Source organism: Diorhabda carinulata, chromosome 12 (genome assembly GCF_026250575.1).
Source record: "Diorhabda carinulata isolate Delta chromosome 12, icDioCari1.1, whole genome shotgun sequence".
Lineage (NCBI taxonomy): Eukaryota > Metazoa > Arthropoda > Insecta > Coleoptera > Chrysomelidae > Diorhabda > Diorhabda carinulata.
In genome coordinates this window covers 4,067,224-4,085,715 of record NC_079471.1, presented here as the reverse complement: position 1 = coordinate 4,085,715, position 18,492 = coordinate 4,067,224, and the positions used below count along the sequence as shown (strand labels likewise).

Genomic DNA, 18,492 nt, shown 5'->3' with positions numbered 1-18,492 from the left:
CCAATTTTCCGTATCCAACTCTTTTCTGCAGGTCTTCGGTCTGTCCTTCTTCTGGTCCTAGTGGAAATCATTATATTGCTTTCTTGATCATATTATTATTATGCACAGTTTAGTTGAGTAGTATTAATTTTTTTGTTGCCTTTTGCTAGTTCTAATCCTATCTGTTTGTCATTCTTTTCACATATTTCCACATTTGCAATTAAGTTTGGTCCCAATATTTCAAGTACCTATTTTCAGTTCATTCTTTCCTGTGGTTTTCCATTGTATTGTGCCCACTGGTTTGATCTGGGTCTTGTGTAGCTTTATTTTGTTCAATTTAATGAGGATTATAATTTTCAATTTTAGTTTCACCAAGAGATCTCCCCTTTCAAAATTTTTCATTTTTTCTTTATCGTGTCGTTGACTGCTTGAACTATCTTTACTTATAAGTAGTTGAATTATATTTTTTTAGTTATGTTTTTGTATTTCCAACTTGTCTGTTGTTTCTTCTGTTTTGTCTCAAATTCCAAATATTCTTTTCTCTATCAGAATGGTTAGGTTATATTTATTTTTAAATACCACGATTATCGTGGATAAACAATTTGACTATTTTTAATTTATTTTGGAGATTTAATGAAGTACAAAATTAATTAATTAGGACATAATAGATAAATCACGAAGAATCAAAATGAGGTGGGGATGAGCAGTCCGCATAACAGCCTCTAAATGTTAAAATCATCAAATTGACAATTGATATGGCATGGTTACTACGCACCTAATTGACAAATCGATTATAGACTACAGCCAAGATAATATTCCAACAATTAATAATTGTTACAACACAATCATACATTTAATAATCTGGCTGCATAGATAGAAGTCAACATTCTATGGAATATATCATTTATTACACTTAACTGATCATTTCCAGTCTTTTTACTAACAGTTGGAAAGAAAAATTAAAAATGAGAATAGGAAAAAAAACAGAATATAATAAAATATAGTAGTAAAAGGTCGTTTCAGTAGCTTTTCAACCTTAGCATACTTTTTGCAACATGTAGATAGAATGTTCACTAAGAAGGGGCTAAGGTAGGTTATCAATAATTAATCAAGTCCCAAATTACATGTTTTGAGGAAACTTTAAATTATTGAAAATACAAATAATTTCCACATACTTAATCTAGTAATTTTCTTTTTGGAATCCTACTTTTTGGTTTTTGGCAAATTATATCATTCATATAATATTTTAACTGTTACTACGTGGAGATTATTTTTTTTACGAAATAATTCTACTGTATCGAAAGAAAAATCATAGAATTGTCGAAAGTAAATTTAATAACAAAAAAAATGTTGTCTACACTTTAGAATTGATCAGTTAGAGTAGATAGAATGTCAATGTTACTAGGTAATACCAGAAATGGGTAATTACAAGGAGAACCACAAGTAGCTAGAATTTCAATCAGTTCGAAATATTTATGTTAATAAAATTTTTTATTGATTGATACTGCATATACTAGAATTCAAGAGTTACTAGGTAGTACCAGAAATGGGTAATCATAAGGAGAACCACAAGCCGTAAGAATTGAAATCGTTGTGAAATAATTTTGTTTGTTGTTATATTGATGTGTCCCAGAAATTAATATATGAAACTAAGGCTATAATTCAAGATTTTGTAGACTCAATTGAAAACTGTCATAAAAATATTGGTAGATAAGAACTTGGGTGTGTTGTTCGTTATCAATAGATGAAATATTTTGTATACAACTGACTTTTTAATAACAGCCAACACTGATTGTGTACAAGGAAGCGAGTTAAATATTTTTTCAGCTCAGCCTTAAATGACGACATGTGAGGACTGGAATCATTATTTTAAATTAACGCAATGTCAATACTAAGAACCTTAACCCATGTTATCATCTGTTCTGAAATGTGCAATGAACTACGGGGTAAATATTTTATATCAATAACTTTAACGATATGATATATTCATCAAATAAACTATTGTTGAAAGTGGTCTATTTTAGTGTTTTTACAACTCTTTGAAACTAGACGCACTTATAATTGACGCTGCGTCAATTTAAAATGGCGTTCCAGTCGAAATTACATCACGTGATTTCATTTGAAGCTATAAGCCAGCGATTTATTATCGAAATAGGCAGTTATACAAAAAACATTGTATGGTATTTGTGTTAAAAGTGATTTTAATACTCATATCATAAATAATTGATTAAACAAATTTTTGAAATGGTGAACGAATGTAAACAATGTTTTACTGGTTCTTAATGTTTTTATCCTACCAAGTGGTGAATAGTTCAACTCACCAACTGTCAGTTTATATAGTAAAAATGAGTTAAACATGCACTGGAAACAAACAATGAGTGAGTGTATTGTGAATTAGGACCTTGCCAAGTACAAAATGGGTGGTATCACAGGTTTAGGTAATCTACAAGGACTAGTTCAATACCTGTTGTGCCAAGTTTTATGTTTATACGACACGCAAAACTAATTATGAACTGTATGTTGGACATACATACATACTTATATGGGAGAATTCCCGTATTATACGGGGGATGGAAATCGCGAAATATGAAAATGCGTTATAAGGGGGAGATACTGTATAAAAAATCTTGCCTACTACTGAAAACTTTATTGGTTCATTAAATTTTATTATATGTATATAACACTTTAAATTAAAACTTATTTAAAAAAAAACACTTAAAAAACCACAAATTGACTTCTTCAAGTGGTTCCCCTAACTATACTACTAACAGTCATTCGTTGTAAGCTAAGCGACAAACCCAAGTTTTTTCCATGCATCTCGGCTTTTTCAATAAGTAATTTTGTTCAAGATTATTACAAGCGACTTGAAATTATGTGATATTCTTATATTTTCATGTGACTACCCTGAATATTAGTCAAAATTGAACATATATCATAATACTGTTGTTATCACATACAAAAATCTGAGTTGATTGCCTTGGAAATGATGAAATTGAACATTATTGTAGAAACTCTTTCGGAACGCCGAGTTGCAGGGATTGTACTTACGTTAACAGTAAACATACACATTTCAATAATATACCACACATACTTTCAACCATCTGGTTACCAGATTAACAAAAAAAAAATGACTAGGTAAACTAAAATTCCACATTTGGAAAGTAAAAAGTAAAAAAAATCAAAGCTACATTGATCTGCATAAGTAATCTCTGTTTAAAAAATACTTTGAGTTTTGAAGGCAAAATTACCCGAACAATAATATTTGTTTGAGATTATTTTGATTTTGACAGCATGTTTTCTAGTTATTTAGTCAAAATCTTCAACTTATATATTATGTTAAGTAATAAATTCGTTGCTTATATATAGAATCACCACTGAATTTGGTAAATATGATAAATTATTTTATATTTATCAAATTTACTGGTTACAACTCGTAAAGGGGTGATAAAAGTCCCTTACCTAACCACGTGAATAATGGTTGGTACGCCTGAGCATTTTAATTTCAAATTACTTAATATTACGGATACTAAGAAAACAAATAATGGTTCGGTTGGGTTTGGGAGGTACGTCGACGTTATGACATATACATGTCCTCCCGTAGTACTGAACTCTCATGGTGTGCTAGAGGAGGGTGGTTTAGTGCGGTTAAAGTCCCACACGAACTTACAGAATTGCACTACCCGCTTCGAGGAAGGTATTAACTTCCATCCTATCTTATACGGCAAAAAAGGTTCGGTTGGGTTAGGTTAGGTAGTAACTACTCAAAAAAAACCTGTAAAACTGTATTCTACTGGCCCAATAAGGCAGGGCAGTCATAAGGGTTCGTTCATTTAAATCTGATCATCCATCAGTGTTGAAAATGGTGTTATACTTATAAAAGGCGTAGCTTCTGGTATGGAATTTACTTAAATTATATTTTATGATGCTGTTTAAGATCTGTATAACTTTTACAGATATAAAGTAATGAATAACTATAAATTTGAAGACTTATTAAATAATCTGATTTAAATAGTCATATTTATCACCTTTACCATTACGAGTTGGGATATTTTCCAAATTAAGTGGTGAATATGATGATAAGTGCAAATGTAAAAAATCTGGCAAGCTTTGTAATTCTAAAACTGTCTAATACGTCTAAAGAAGTAAACTTATATGTAAATGCAAAATAAGATATAGATGTTATGATGGAGGGGTGGTCTGAACTTGGAAGTACTGCAGTCGAGATTTAGCATTATAACACATTTGGTAAATTAGCATAAAAAAATTTGTCCATTCACAAATCATTTACTCCTTATTGATCTATTTAATGTATGTATTTTAAATTTGTATAAGTCTGATATGAATATTTAAAAAAAAAATTAATATTTTAGTAATTTTGTTTCTATAATAGAATGTGTAAAAGTCAAAATCAAATTTAGACTCAATTATAAATGAATAATAATTAGTTTCTATAAGGAAGCGTATTTGTGTTACATTTTCTCGTTAATTTTAGTTATAATATGGCAACATTGGTTCAGTGTACCCAAAAAACATATGAAAGGTTGGGTCTTGACGATGTGGCTACTGTTACTTTATCGTGTGCCTAAATATTTTCATTTTTACTACTAATATGAGTTATTTTGAATAGTTTTACTTCACTTTCTTCCAATGAATGTGGAAATTTGAATATAAATCTGTCAAAAATAGTGTCAAACTGATGGGGCGAATAAATTTCATACATACGAATAATATAGTATAAGAATCTTGACCGCTACGGATCCTGTACTTATTTATATACTTTTAATCTATGTGGAGTGGGATTAGAAAAATTTTATATACATAATATAAGAATCGTTAGAAGAAAGAAAGCGCAATCGAAGAGGCTGTTTCGAAAATATATTCTGGTCTAGGTATGTTGGAAAGTTCGGACAGCGATGTTGTTGTTTTATTTCTACTGGAATTCATGGAAAACGGTGTTAATGTTACGAAAAAATTTTACTTGAGAAAAATTTCATTCAAAAAACATTAGTTCAGTATTTCTCGAAAAAAATTTTTGTGAGCTTATAGGCAATAAAAGTAATATGTAATATTTTTTGTTTGTTAATTCATTGACTCGTTATAGTTAGTAAGAATTTGATCGCAACTCTATTTTTTAAAGTCTTTTTCATTAAAAGGTAAGTAAAATCGGTTTTGTTCCGATAATTCCCTATTTAGTTATAAAAATGACATACAGATACCAATTAAATGTATTAAACAATATATTTGAAGAGCTTCTTGCCAGATATCTACATCAATTTTTTTAATATATACATTAATGTTAATAATTATAGTTATATATTTTTATAATTTCCTTAAACGTATTTACTAAGTTTCTAAATAAGTGTTTGGATTATAAAAGAGACCAATATAAATATTTGGAAATGATTTTCCGGTAATTTTGCCATTATTGATATCTGACGAACTATTTAAGCGTACACTGTATAATATACCTTTAACAATTTATTCAATAATAACATTATTTATTCATAAAAAACTAATTTTAACGAGCCATAATAAGTGTACGGCAGCCATTACCTCTCTACAATAAATATATCTTCATTTTTTTCTACAATATTTTTTTTCTTTTAGATGTTTCCAACAAATATAGTTGTGCAGTTGTGTTTCATTGGTACTATGACTAAAGCTCCGGCTAAATGTAAATCTTTTTTTATTAGTTTGTAAAAATAATATGTTTTTTGCTCCATCCCTGATATGCACCACTGTTTAACGCGAGTTTCTACATCCTCCTAAAACAAAAGAAAACGCCGGTAAAAATAAAAATGTGTCTCAAAAAAAGTTCAATTGCTTATTGCGTGAACGCAGCTATTCGGAGGGGCGCGGGACGTAAGTCAATCGGAAGCTTGGCTCTTGAGAAGTTATCGCAATGTTTGTCACTTAAATGATGCGCCAGGAGTCCGACTGATTGAGAAATGGGTCGAGAAATTGAAAAAACTGAATAAACCAAAATCCGGGCGTCCAAGTTTTTCTAAAACGGTCGAATACTTCTCCTAAATCGTGTGTAGATTAATATTTCGCATTTTACACAAAGATTTGTCAATGCAACCTTACAAAATTAGTTGACGAAAGAATTGAAGCCTCTGGATGCTGATCAGAGGCTTGACTTCGTAAACTAGATGATAGAGAGCTTTCCAATGTTCACTTGTGTTCGGATGAGGCTGATTTTCGTCTTAATGGAGACGTTAACAAGCACAATTGCCGCAGCTGGAGTTGCACCAATCCAAAACACAACATCAGAAACCTCTACATTCTTCTAAAGTGATTTTATTGAAGATGAAAGAGGAGGCACAGTTACATTGAATTCAGAACGTAATGTGTAGTTATTAGAAGACTTCTCTGTTCCTAAACTGCAAAACTATAATGGTTATAACCAAATAACATGGTTCCAAAGGAATGGAGCAGTTTCACACACGTCCTCTGCCACGAGTTTGTGAAATTTTTTTCTTGGCACATTGATATCTAGGAGAAGTGACATAAGTTGGCCGCCAGGCAGTCCCGATTTAACACTCATGGACTTTTTCCCGTGGGATTATGTCAAATCTAAAGTTTACGTTAACAAACTGACTTCCCTGGCACAATTAAAAGAAAATATCCGTCACGAAATGGCAGCCATTGCGGACAATACTTTCAGAGCCTTCATAGGTAATTTTCAAGCTCGATGGTTTATATTTGGGCGATGTTATTTTCAAGAAATAAATTCTTTCTTTTGAGACACTTTGTGGCTCGAAAATTGATCATGACGCGAAGGTGAAACTTAACAGTGCTAATATTTATTCTTACCTACTTCAATCACAAATTAACTCGAAATAAATGCCCAACATTCCAGCGTCTTCACCATGAAATCAACTTTGGGTGTAAGCGGATCATTACCATAAGTCTTGCAAGACTCTGACCTACCGATGTAGAGGTCGCCATCTAACCATAGACCAAATTTACCATCACCGGCACCGATACTAATACTCTCGTTGTTTCCTTTGATAAAATATAGATTTTCTCCAGTCCAATTGAATACCTTAAATTCAGGTGTGAAGGAGAATAATAGGGATTCACCTGTACCATAGAAATGATCCGATACTTGCAGGGCACATGAGGTTAGGGCACCAAATACCTAAGAGTAATAAAAAGTAAAAATCTCTGGGTGAACCTATTTACATATTAAAATTTAATCCAGTACTCACGTTATTGTCTGTGTCTTCTATAACCATTAATATGGGCGACTCGAGTTTGAACATTTTCCTGTACATGGAATTTAAACTAAAACCATGTTGACTGGTACTAAATATTAACGTCCAAGAGTAACCTTCTGCTCTGGCAGGTAGATGCCTACAAAGATTTTCTCTGTGGTGGTCTGTGAGAATTTCTGTTGTACCAACTAAGTCTGGTGGGGTTAGTTCTATATCTAATGAGGGCGCTGCTGATGATGAATAAAAGGCTCTTCGTAGTTCCTCCGACATAGGAAGTACCTATAGAAAAAAAAAGACCAATTAAGTAATGTGTATCGACGTTATAGTGTTTAACGTCTACACGAAAACTAAACATATATTTCTAATGTTATTTTTTGGATTACATCAGATCACACTTAAATATAAAAAGGAAGAGAATTTCAAGTAGTTTAACAAGTCTCCCATAATCATCTCTCCATAGGAAAATTGATACAGTTGGTAAAAATGGTAATAGCTACTGGATTATCATGTACTTTACATAATGCATTTATATTAATAAAAAAATGAAATAAATCTGAAGTAAATTGAGTATGATATTGAAAAAACTTATGTTTGTAATCAAAAAGTAAAAAAAAACAAAGATTGTTATGATTTAATAGTATAATTGAAGACATATACATTCAGGTGTAAAATAGAATGAAACATTTGATACGTGAACTTATATAATAAACAAGTAAAATTAATGAATTCATTCCATTTACAGCTGAACAAATAACATGTATAACATGCAATATTAATAAATATTCCCGGTCAATTCTATTTTTAATATCAGCACCATACTTAGAATTGTGAATAACGTACCACATACTGACGATGTAGAGGTTACCGAACAAGAAAATATAGTTTATTATAGATAAATGGAAAAATGCCAGAAATATCTAACAGAACTAATAACAAGTATAAATGATGCTGTACAAAATACTCCTCGACATTTATTAAATTCACCTAAATGTAAACAACTTTTACGATAAGTAAGACATAATAAGACAGATGTTTTACATCGTTGCCGGATTGTAACTTTTTTCCAAATAGAAAATGAATTTTTTTTAAAAATGTTTTCGAGTTTATATGTATTTCAAGATGTCCACGTATTAATTTCTTTTGACTTTTGACGCATCGTTCTAAATATATATAGCTATACACCACACTTTTTGCCGGGTGGATTTATCAATAATATTCGATAAGTACGTCGTATCTGCTGATTACGAAACTATGTTTACCGAATTTCAGCAACAATTTCCGAACTCGTTACCAAATCGTTCAACAGTGTGAAAGACGTACCAGAAATTCTAAAAAACGGGCTCTGTTGCCGACGTGCTGCCTTATGGACGACCAGTATTTGTAACAACTAAAGAAAATATGGAAACTGTGGTGCTGGCGTTAGTCAATCTGCAGTGCGGCTATCGGGAGAACTTCAAATATACGATCATTCTTTACGACGAATGTCGAAACGCATGCACTATCGAGTTTACTGTCCGCGTCTCTTCCACACACTTCACGAGGATGATTTCTATCGCAGTAAGCTGAACGGTACGGTCAATCGGTATAACTGCGTGTACTGGAACGATCAGAATCCTCACGTTTTCATTGAAGCAGAATTAAACCTGCCTGAGGTACTCCACCAGTATGATTTCTATCGCAGTTTGGAATTTTGTGAGTGGTACCTCCAGCATTCCATTTTGTGGTCGGATGAAACAACTTTCAAGCTGAACGGTACGGTTAATCGGCATAACTGCGTATACTGGAACGACTAGAATCCTCACGTCTTCATTGAGGAAGAATTAAGCCTGCCTGGGGTGTGTGAGTGTGTGAACAGGTATCCATGAGGGAGGTCTCGTGAGTGCGTACTTTTTTGTGGGATACATGACGGACCGAAGTTATCTGGAAATGCTCGAAGATTTACTTGGGAAAATCGAGAACCAACCAACACTCGCGAGACGAGGATTCGTTGAGTGGCCCGCACGGTCATGTGACACATTCCTTTTGTGATTTCTTCAAAAAAATTCATTTTTTCTCTTAACGAAAATTTGTTGCCTGGCTTATGCCGACCTCTGTATAGGTGTGTTTACAATTCATTGTGACCTGAAAAATCTGTTGTACTCTGTTTCAGAGTACTGTCTCTAAAACTAGAAGCTTTTTATTCCTGATCCTTCAATAACTATTACGACATTCGTCAACAAGTATGAATGTTAGATTATATTATATCAAAGGACATTAATATAAAAAAACTTTGTTGTATATGAATCGTATAAAAAATGTACTTTGATTATTTGGAATCTTTACTCTTTTACTTGATCATTGATCCTTTTGTTTTTTAATTTATTTTACCAAAAACCTTTAATTCCCGTATTGTCTTATATTATTTTAAAGGCCATAGAACTAGTTTCTTCATTTTTATAAAGTGAAATTTTTGGGTTCTATAGACTTGATCCTATTCAAATCAAGCCACTTACTCAAGTAGTACTGATTAAAAGTACCGAATCACGGAGTTTACACTTTTATCTAAATTTTAATCAGTTCTTCTCACAGTTATAGTATTATCTATTAGTATGGCGTACATAACCAAAAAGTTTAGGTATTCCATTACAAATAATATGAATTAAATCCATAATATTCACCTTTTCATTGCAGCTCATTATTTTGTCAATTAATACGTGTTTTTATCTAAAACGGGATAACCAATTCGTGTTGCAACAATCAAATATAAACTGTCAATATGACATAAGGAACTAACTCGATAGGTAAGGGTTAATTATATGGCATATACACATAGACATTGTATACATGTCCTTGTTCTTAATAAGGATACAGCAAATTTTATAGGTTGGATGTATTATAAGAGGCAGTTAGCAGACGATATAATAATTTTTTGGAAGACAGAATAAGACTTTAGACTCATTTTAGTAGTTTGAAAAACAGTTTTAAGCAAGGAACTGAAACTCAAACTATGAGGAATGCTAAATGCCAATAGATAAAAGAGGATTTGATGTAGTTCATTCAACTGCACTGTCATAGAAGGAATTTTGAATTTATTGTAATTTTGTACGTCAATAAGTTCATTTTAATTCAATAACTGTCATTTTCTCACATTACGGGTGAGAATCCGTAAAGTTTTTTCCTCCCTACCACCCTGCATCGTTTCCGATAGGATTGCCAGCTTCACCTGTATCTAGGTTTGTTTGTATGTAACTCTCCTTTGGACTAATTCAATAAGAGTTTCGAACCTCCGATATCCGTGTTGGAAATTAAGCACTTCGACAACCTTGCCAACTACACCGTTTTGGCTCGATACAAGTTTCGACGAGATGTAGCGAAACCATTATACGAGGATGGTATCAATTAAATATAGTCTAAAAAAACTCATATTTTTCATTCTTATATTGTTTTAAGTTTATTTAAAAAAATTATTTTTAACTTTTTAGTTTGATGCGCAGTTGATATAGCACCTGTCATTTTTTTCTCACATTAAATGTGAGAATCCGTAAAGTTTTTTCCTTCCTACCCCTTTCCTCGTTTCCGATGGGATTTTTTAATCTCCCATGGGTTTGATGTATTCATATTTTTCAACATGCTTACATCAGTTCCACCTGTTTGTATGTAACTCTCCTTTGGACTAATTCAATAAGAGTTTCGAACCTCCGATATCCGTGTTGGAAATTAAGCACTTCGACAACCTTGCCAACTACACCGTTTTGGCTCGATACAAGTTTCGACGAGATGTAGGTATATAGTAGAGAAGCCATTCATTATACGAGGGTGGTATCAATTAAATATAGTTTAAAAATTGATGAAACTAAAAAGTGAAAAATAATTTTTGAAATAAGCTTAAAACTTTAATGATTGGAAAATACTAGTAATCCATCGAGCGCCCGATGCTTTTTTCACTATGATATTAATATTTTTCATTCTTATATTGTTTTAAGCTTATTTAAAAAATTATTTTCAACTTTTTAGTTTGATGTGATTTAAAAGCGTGTTTTTCATTTTTTTAAACTATATTTTTTCGACGTTTACGTTAGATATATTTTAGGTAGTTAATTCATAGCCTACTAAAAACGACCTTTGCTTAAATTAATTTTTTAAAAGAATCGATCTTATCGGTAAAACAAAGTTCCTATTCGTTTTTCACAGTTCCAAATATGCTGCTTTTCATAGTAGGTGGTTTCTTTGGTCACTTAATTGTAGTATCCACTTAAAAACAGTACACAAATTGACTGTACTAAAAGTTAAATCGCATAGACGTTGTTCTTTACCCACGCTCCTACAAATCGATCACGAATGATCAATAGAAGACGGTAAAAACGTAAATTTTTACTAAAGGCCCGTTTACACGAGTTTAGTGAGCAAGTATTTAGTTAAGTGTTTAGTTAAGGTTAGTACAGGTACTAAACACTATACTGTCTGTTCACACGGCTTAAAATTAACTAAACACTTAACTAAATACTTGCTCACTAAACTCGTGTAAACGGGCCTTAAGCGCCCGTATGAGTCATCTAAAAACTTTAATGATAATGTGAATATTATACTGATAACTAAACAAATTATTTAGCATTATTATTTAACTACGGATAATATAAAAATATAAAAATACAAACCGACATATCATTTAAGCAAACGGAACGAAATTAAATAAATCCAAATGAGTAATAATATAATAGACCCATTACAACTGCTAATGACAATAGTTATAATCGTACCAGACACCGTTAACACTCGGTTTAGAAACGGAAAGAACCAGAAAAATAAAAAAGATATCGACCGTGACTGAATCATTAGCCGTAGACTAATTAGATATTTGTTTATGATATACAAATATTATGTCAACAATAGTGAAGAACTAAGAAAAATTGACCGTTTGCATTATTAGATATACACTACAAGTCCAAAAGTTTTTGCTCACCCTATAGTTTGCGTGACACGCAACAAATAAAAACAATACGATTTCAATATTTGAATTTTTGATTCCCTGATGTAACCCCCTTTGGTTTTTATTTATTTCGGTGTACAATTTTGGCATTTTCGACTAATAATCGTCGTCTGTTTGGTTCCATTCGTTTTTTAGGATATTCCAAAGTAGAAGTAGGACACCGATTTCTGACTTCCCTGTCCAATTTATCTTACAACTCAATCAGGTTGAGGTCGGGTAAATTCTTCCTTTCCAATTCGTTCAAATACTCTTGGCACAGTTTGAAGCATTACTTGAGATCGTTGTCATGTCGGATGATAAATTTTCTGCCGATCGGGCGCTGGCAAGAATGTACTACATTTTCCATTAATATTTTTTATAGCTTCTTCAAAATCCCCCCAGTTTTTACCACCAGCTCTTTCTTTCAAACCATTACCGAGTCTTCGTCGTGTTTCACAGACATTGATATAGCATCTGTTCTTCTTTTGACCTGCAAACTTCGACTCGTAACTCCATAAAACTCTTTATGCGTCCAAATTTATATTGTTTAGCCGACTAAAATCTTTAATTTTATATTCACGCCTTGAAAGAGGTTTATCCATAACTACTGGTGCCTAAAATCCTCACATTTGATTTGATTTGACGAATCAAATCTGCATTAAAAGAAACAAGATTTGAGTCTGTTGGAGTTGTAAAAAAAACATGCGTTTTGAAGGAATTTACTGAAGGTTCACATGGAGCGATGTAGGGATAAAATACAAACAACCCTGGGTAAGGAAACATGGAGAGTTCCTGAACCCAATGTCACTTGCGGGATACACTACTAAAAATATAGAGAAACAATATTGTTTGAAGAATCTTCTTCAACAACAAATACTTCTTCAGGTTGAGGTTATTATTTTAAACTGAACGAGTGCATAGATTTCAAACGTATTATTTTTGTAACAATGAATATCATATTACACTTTAAATATAGAGCAAAAGAGTAAGGCTTGGTGCTCACAATATTTTACAGTAAATGATTCATCGTTACTTGGCTCATTATAATAGAATGGTAATAGCAAACTCTCGAAGTCTGCATAAATTAGAAAAGGCGCGGTTAGTTGATTTTGGATGTTTTCAAATTTGAAATATTGGTTAGTGGAGGTTCATTCGAGGTTATTTGGTAGGTAACTTCACTAAAATGTGTTAACAATCGTTTTTTTTTTGGTGTTTGTTAAGGTTCTTACTGAATCTGAAGAAACCAGACAATCCAAAACAACATCATCAGTAATGCGGCGTATTGGTCCACTATCACAATTCAATTTATGAATTTTTTCCTACGATTTTATCAATTAACTTGTTTTACTTCAAATATTTTTGTTAAAACAGTCCAGGTTTAAGGTAGTTCACCTAGGAAAATCGAGATACCCAGTTATAAAGTCGTTTAAACCTGTTCATTTGACATCTCAAAACTCATATATAATTCGATGTGAGCAACTTTAAAAATCGGGGGTCAAAAGTCAAAAAAATAGAGCATTAAATTCTCTACAATTTTTGTTTGAAATTTTTTTTCATACGGTGAATCATTTCTGAGATAGAGGGCTGAGTATCTGGTAGTCCTGATCAAAACAATAATAATTTGTATGAACTTGAAGCAGTCTGTCTAGTTCAGCGGGAAGACGACGACGACAAAGAAGAAGAAAATTGGAGTTAGAGGAGTTTTAGGATGTCAAAGAAACAAGTACCTAAAATGACTGGACTAAAAGGTTGAATGCAAGTGACCGAACTTATCACCAATATATTTTAAATAAAACAACTACGCCATACCTTCTCGATTATGAGTTTGAATTAAAGATAAACAGAATTACTATAAATAATTCCTAATATTTATCGAATGTATTTTATACCGATTCGAAGCATTTATGTCTGTTAAAAAAATAAACCGGTGCGCGAATTTATCTCATCCGTTTATATTTAAATTATGCAATGACTTTCTTAATAGCGTTATTCGTGATAGATTCCGAATATATTCTAAATATCCTCTAAACGTTTGTTTATAATATATTCTGAACATGCATTCATCTAAAAACGATTTTTGAACGTCAAATTTGACATTGGTATGCTATGTGAAAATTGAGACTTTTAAGTTTATATCTGAATCGATAGGAACCTTTTTACGTATGATAAGTTTCCAGGAATGGCTCTGATATAGGAAAATTTTCCTCTGCAGGGTTCGAATTGTGGTGGTTTATGGGAGTATCGTATAAACTGAAATATTAGAAGCAAAAAAAATCAACGGAGGTGGGTCGGGTAAAGCTGCGGTCGTTTGTCTGATGAACGGATACGTCAAGTTCCAGGGAAACTGTAGAAAATCCACAAAATCGACTTTACTCTGTGTCCTACCCACAGTCACTGACCATATTATTAGACGCACAATATTTTTTTATAAGTTTCATGTTTTTATGTCGTATATGTACATTTAAACTAGAATATAGATACATGAACGTAAACAAGTACAAACCTGTATCAGAATCGCGTCAGGTACGGACGTGTTTCTGTGGCTTTACGGACTGTAATTCATCGTTTGACAATTTTTATTATGGGTAAAGAAGGCGATCTTCCATCGCGTAAAAAAACTGAAGTGAATGCCCTTGAGAATGCGAAAATATTTACAAACCAGGAAATGTCATGAAGATTTGAGGTTTCTGAAGCTAGTGTACGACTTATAAAAAAGAAAATTGAGTCAGAGGAAACCCGATAAGAAAGAAAAGATGGTAGAAAACCAATTTTCGCTCCGCGCTCAGAGAGATGTTTCTATAAATAGATTTGCTACCACAAAGGTGGTAAAATCATAATTTCAGGATGCAAGTGTTCGAAGAAAATTGAAAGTACTGGTCTTTAAGGCTTCTCATCTCGCTAGGAAGTCCAAGTTAACAGCTACAATGAAAGCAAAGCGTCAGAAGTGGACAAAACATAGAAAATAGAAAACATATGTTTTCTATTTTTGACAGGTCTGCTTCAGCGACTAAACCAGATTCGAATTTTCAAAAAATAAAACTCTGTACGTTCATCATAGGAGAAAAAGGAGAAAAGTATCATCCTCACTGTGTCGTTCTAACGGTTAAACATCCTACCAAAGTGATTATTTGGTCAGTCATCAGTGGTAAAGACACTGGACGTCGAAAAAGAATAATGAAGAGATCAGTACAAAGAAGTTTTACAATTCCGCAGCTCAATGAATTTTTTCTAAATGGGAAACCATTTATTTTCATGCAACATGGAGCTCCTGCCACACTACTTGGTCTGTTGAAGTTGTTTTGGCAAAAGAAGGAAATATCCTTATGATGGATTAGCCTGGTAATAGCTCCGATATGAAGCCAATTAAAAATGTGTGGGAGCTGAAGAAAACAGAAGTGGCTAAAGAGGTATTCACCAACAAAACCCAGCTTATATTTAGAGGCTAAAGGTGGATCAACTAAATATTGAAGTTTAAATCAATAAAACGTTTCAATATCACTTGGTAATCAATATTTTACATGAAATCTTCCAGTGTGTCTAATAATTTGGTCAGGGACTTTACAGTTATTCAATCTATAAGGAATGTAAGTAACATCGACCGGTCGAGAACGACCCCCAACATAGTTTACTCTTCGATTTCTATTTAATCGTTTAATTGGATACTTTTTGTGTGAAATTATGGATAACTTTGATTGGTTTCTGTAGCTTCCTGAGCATTGTTATTCCATCAACAATACCAAGCTGGCAGTAACGAAAATTGGGATAATTGAAATTATTGATGGTTGAATACGAGTTGCATCCCGCGGTCAAATTTTTATCCAGGATACTGTAAGGATCGTATGTGAATCGCGTACCGAAGACCCCTCCAAGAAATTTGGTACTAAATACTTATGTAAACTAATATATCTAAATATTGAATTCCGGTTAACCATTTTCTTATCTGGAGCTTAACTAAGATCCATATTATCAACTTATGTTTCTCATGTAGAGATAACTACCATGGATTGGGATAAATTTAAAGTAATTGGTTGAAATTCATGACCAAAAACATATCCTAATCCAACCGAATCGGATTAAAATTTAGTATGTGTAATTCTTGGTCGCAACTAGTCCGACTGACCGCGGGACGCAACCAGTGATTAGTAGATAGGAAACTGGAATGATCGAAATCAGCCAAGGGAATATAGAATCGTGCATAGCCATGCAAATATCAATTTGATGTTGGTCCTTTATGGTGTTTTCACATTTTGCTCTAAAAATTGCATGTTTTATGAAAATATCTTTTACCGCATAGTCCTTATAGAAAGTTTTTGAAAAATAATTGAACCACTTTCGACTTCACATGTTTGTCGTTATAGAAATATAAGGAGAAACCCTCGTACTATATAATCCTAATTTTCGTGTTACTCGAAACTTGCTCACGCTAAAAATAAAACTGAGTGAAAGTAAGATTTGGATTAAATTCAAGAGTAAGATATATCCTATAACGATTGGGTGCAAGAAAGTCAATACTAAACCCAAAATAAGGTTTCTGTATCTTATACAACTTGAAAAAGCAAAACATTAGATTCAATTCAATATTTCTTAAGACATTATTAAATGTTTTTCTCAATAAATGACCTGAAATTTAAGTAAAAATAGACATTTCGACCTATTTGGGCTAAACAAACATAAAAATTAGACGCATGAAGATTGGGTGAGAGTTTGTGCGTAGGTCAAAGGTAAAACGGATGTTACATCCATGTGTAATCCCGATTGTAAAAAACGGGAGGCTCGGTTAAGGTTTGGGGATGTTTTGGAGGAAGGGCGACTGTAGACCTGGTAAAAATTGAAGTGGTTTTGAAGAAGGCTATAAAAAATATTAAAAGAAAATGGTGTACGTTATGGCCAGCCCCTTTTCGCCATAGAACTTATCTTCCAGAATAACAAAGATTCCTAGAAGCTATGCAAAGAGTATTTGAAAGACTTGGGAAGGAAGAATTAATGAATTGGTCGACACAGTCCTCAAACCGATTGAATTGTTGGGGGACCAAATAGATGGCGATAATTTTACGAAATTGCTACACAGAATCCCAAAATTTTGCACCGAAATAACAAAAATAAAAAAGAGAATTACAGTCTCTAGTTTCGTATCTGTACATTTTGTTTAAAATATAAATATTAGAATCGATAGTATTGTTTGAGCAAAAACTTTAACTGGTAGTGTATATCACAAACTCTACTTGTTTTTTATAGATTCTTATAAAACTCTATAAATTTATTTGCTCTAGATTCTTCTAGACGTTAACGAATTTTTACAACAGCAATTATTAGATGTAGTTTAATACCGTGAAACATCGCGTTCATTCAGATCCGGATTCAATTTCCAACCACTGGATATGAGTACGAAAGAAAAATTCTCAATGGAAAACCAACCGCACGCCACGTTGATCAAAATGTGGAGTTTGGCAATTGGAACAAAGGTAAACTACCAATTTTACAAAAGGTATTAGTAGAATAACTTAAAATTGGGCCAATTGAGCTTTATTCCTTGTAATAATAACGCCGTGTCACTAGTGAGTTTTTCGCTTCTAAAAGTTTATCCATATCCACCTTCCACAACAAATTAAACATCCTGTGACCTCTGGCTCTTTTCGAAAATAAAAAAAAGTTATAAAACGGAAACGTTTTCACACCATTTCAGATATTGCAGATCAATTGAGAGTAATACTTTGAAGGATGGTGAAAAGTAATTTTATTCCTAAATAATTATAATCGATCTTAGAATCGTTCTAGCCACGGAAAATAGTGGCTTTCTAAAGTTAAAAATCATTAAATGATTTAATTTTTTAAAGTATTGTTAGCATAGGTTGGGTTAGGTTAGCTTAAATTAAATTGCCTTTATTTAATATATTCCCTCTTTTTTTTTTTATTCGATCGTTTCAATTTCCCATACACTTTTTTCGTTACGATTAAAAATAAAATACAAATATAATGCTCATAATCGTAATATTAATAACCTAAGTTTCAACTAAATCAACCTGAAAAAACAACTGGAAGAGAAATAAAGGAATTGGTATACCACCATTGTTTTATGGTGGTGTACAAAGGCTTTTTCGGAAACTATGATCGTTCATATTATTAAACATCTAGAATCTATTACACAACTGAATAACTATCATGGACGAATTAACGCACAAAAAGGTCATCAAAATTAAAAGTTCTAAATTTCGTTCTGGGTTAGGATCCGCAATCAGCTGATAGGTGATCTACCTTAATCCGGGTTGTAGTTATCGAAAAGTACTGATAACTTGTATATTAGATATAGGCAAATGATTTGAACCTAAATTAACTCCACATATGTTAACA

The 18,492-nt window shown here is 32.5% G+C and overlaps 1 protein-coding gene across 36 annotated transcripts in view; it reads right to left on the bottom strand.

The window, feature by feature from the left end:
- Window positions 1–2,611: 2,611 nt before the first annotated feature.
- Window positions 2,612–18,492, bottom strand: part of LOC130900174 (TLD domain-containing protein 2) — a 200,327-nt gene continuing 184,446 nt past the window's right edge. For 25 of the 36 annotated variants that reach the window (XM_057810596.1, XM_057810608.1, XM_057810599.1 and 22 more), the window contains 3 exons: window positions 7,194–7,478; window positions 6,796–7,123; window positions 2,612–5,744 (listed from right to left, as the gene is read on the bottom strand). In XM_057810596.1, coding sequence (XP_057666579.1) covers window positions 6,812–7,123; window positions 7,194–7,478 — 597 coding nt within the window. In that variant the 3' untranslated portion in view covers window positions 2,612–5,744; window positions 6,796–6,811. The remainder of the gene's footprint in view (window positions 5,745–6,795; window positions 7,124–7,193; window positions 7,479–18,492) is intronic. The other 11 variants (XM_057810595.1, XM_057810604.1, XM_057810584.1 and 8 more) reach the window with 1 other exon arrangement.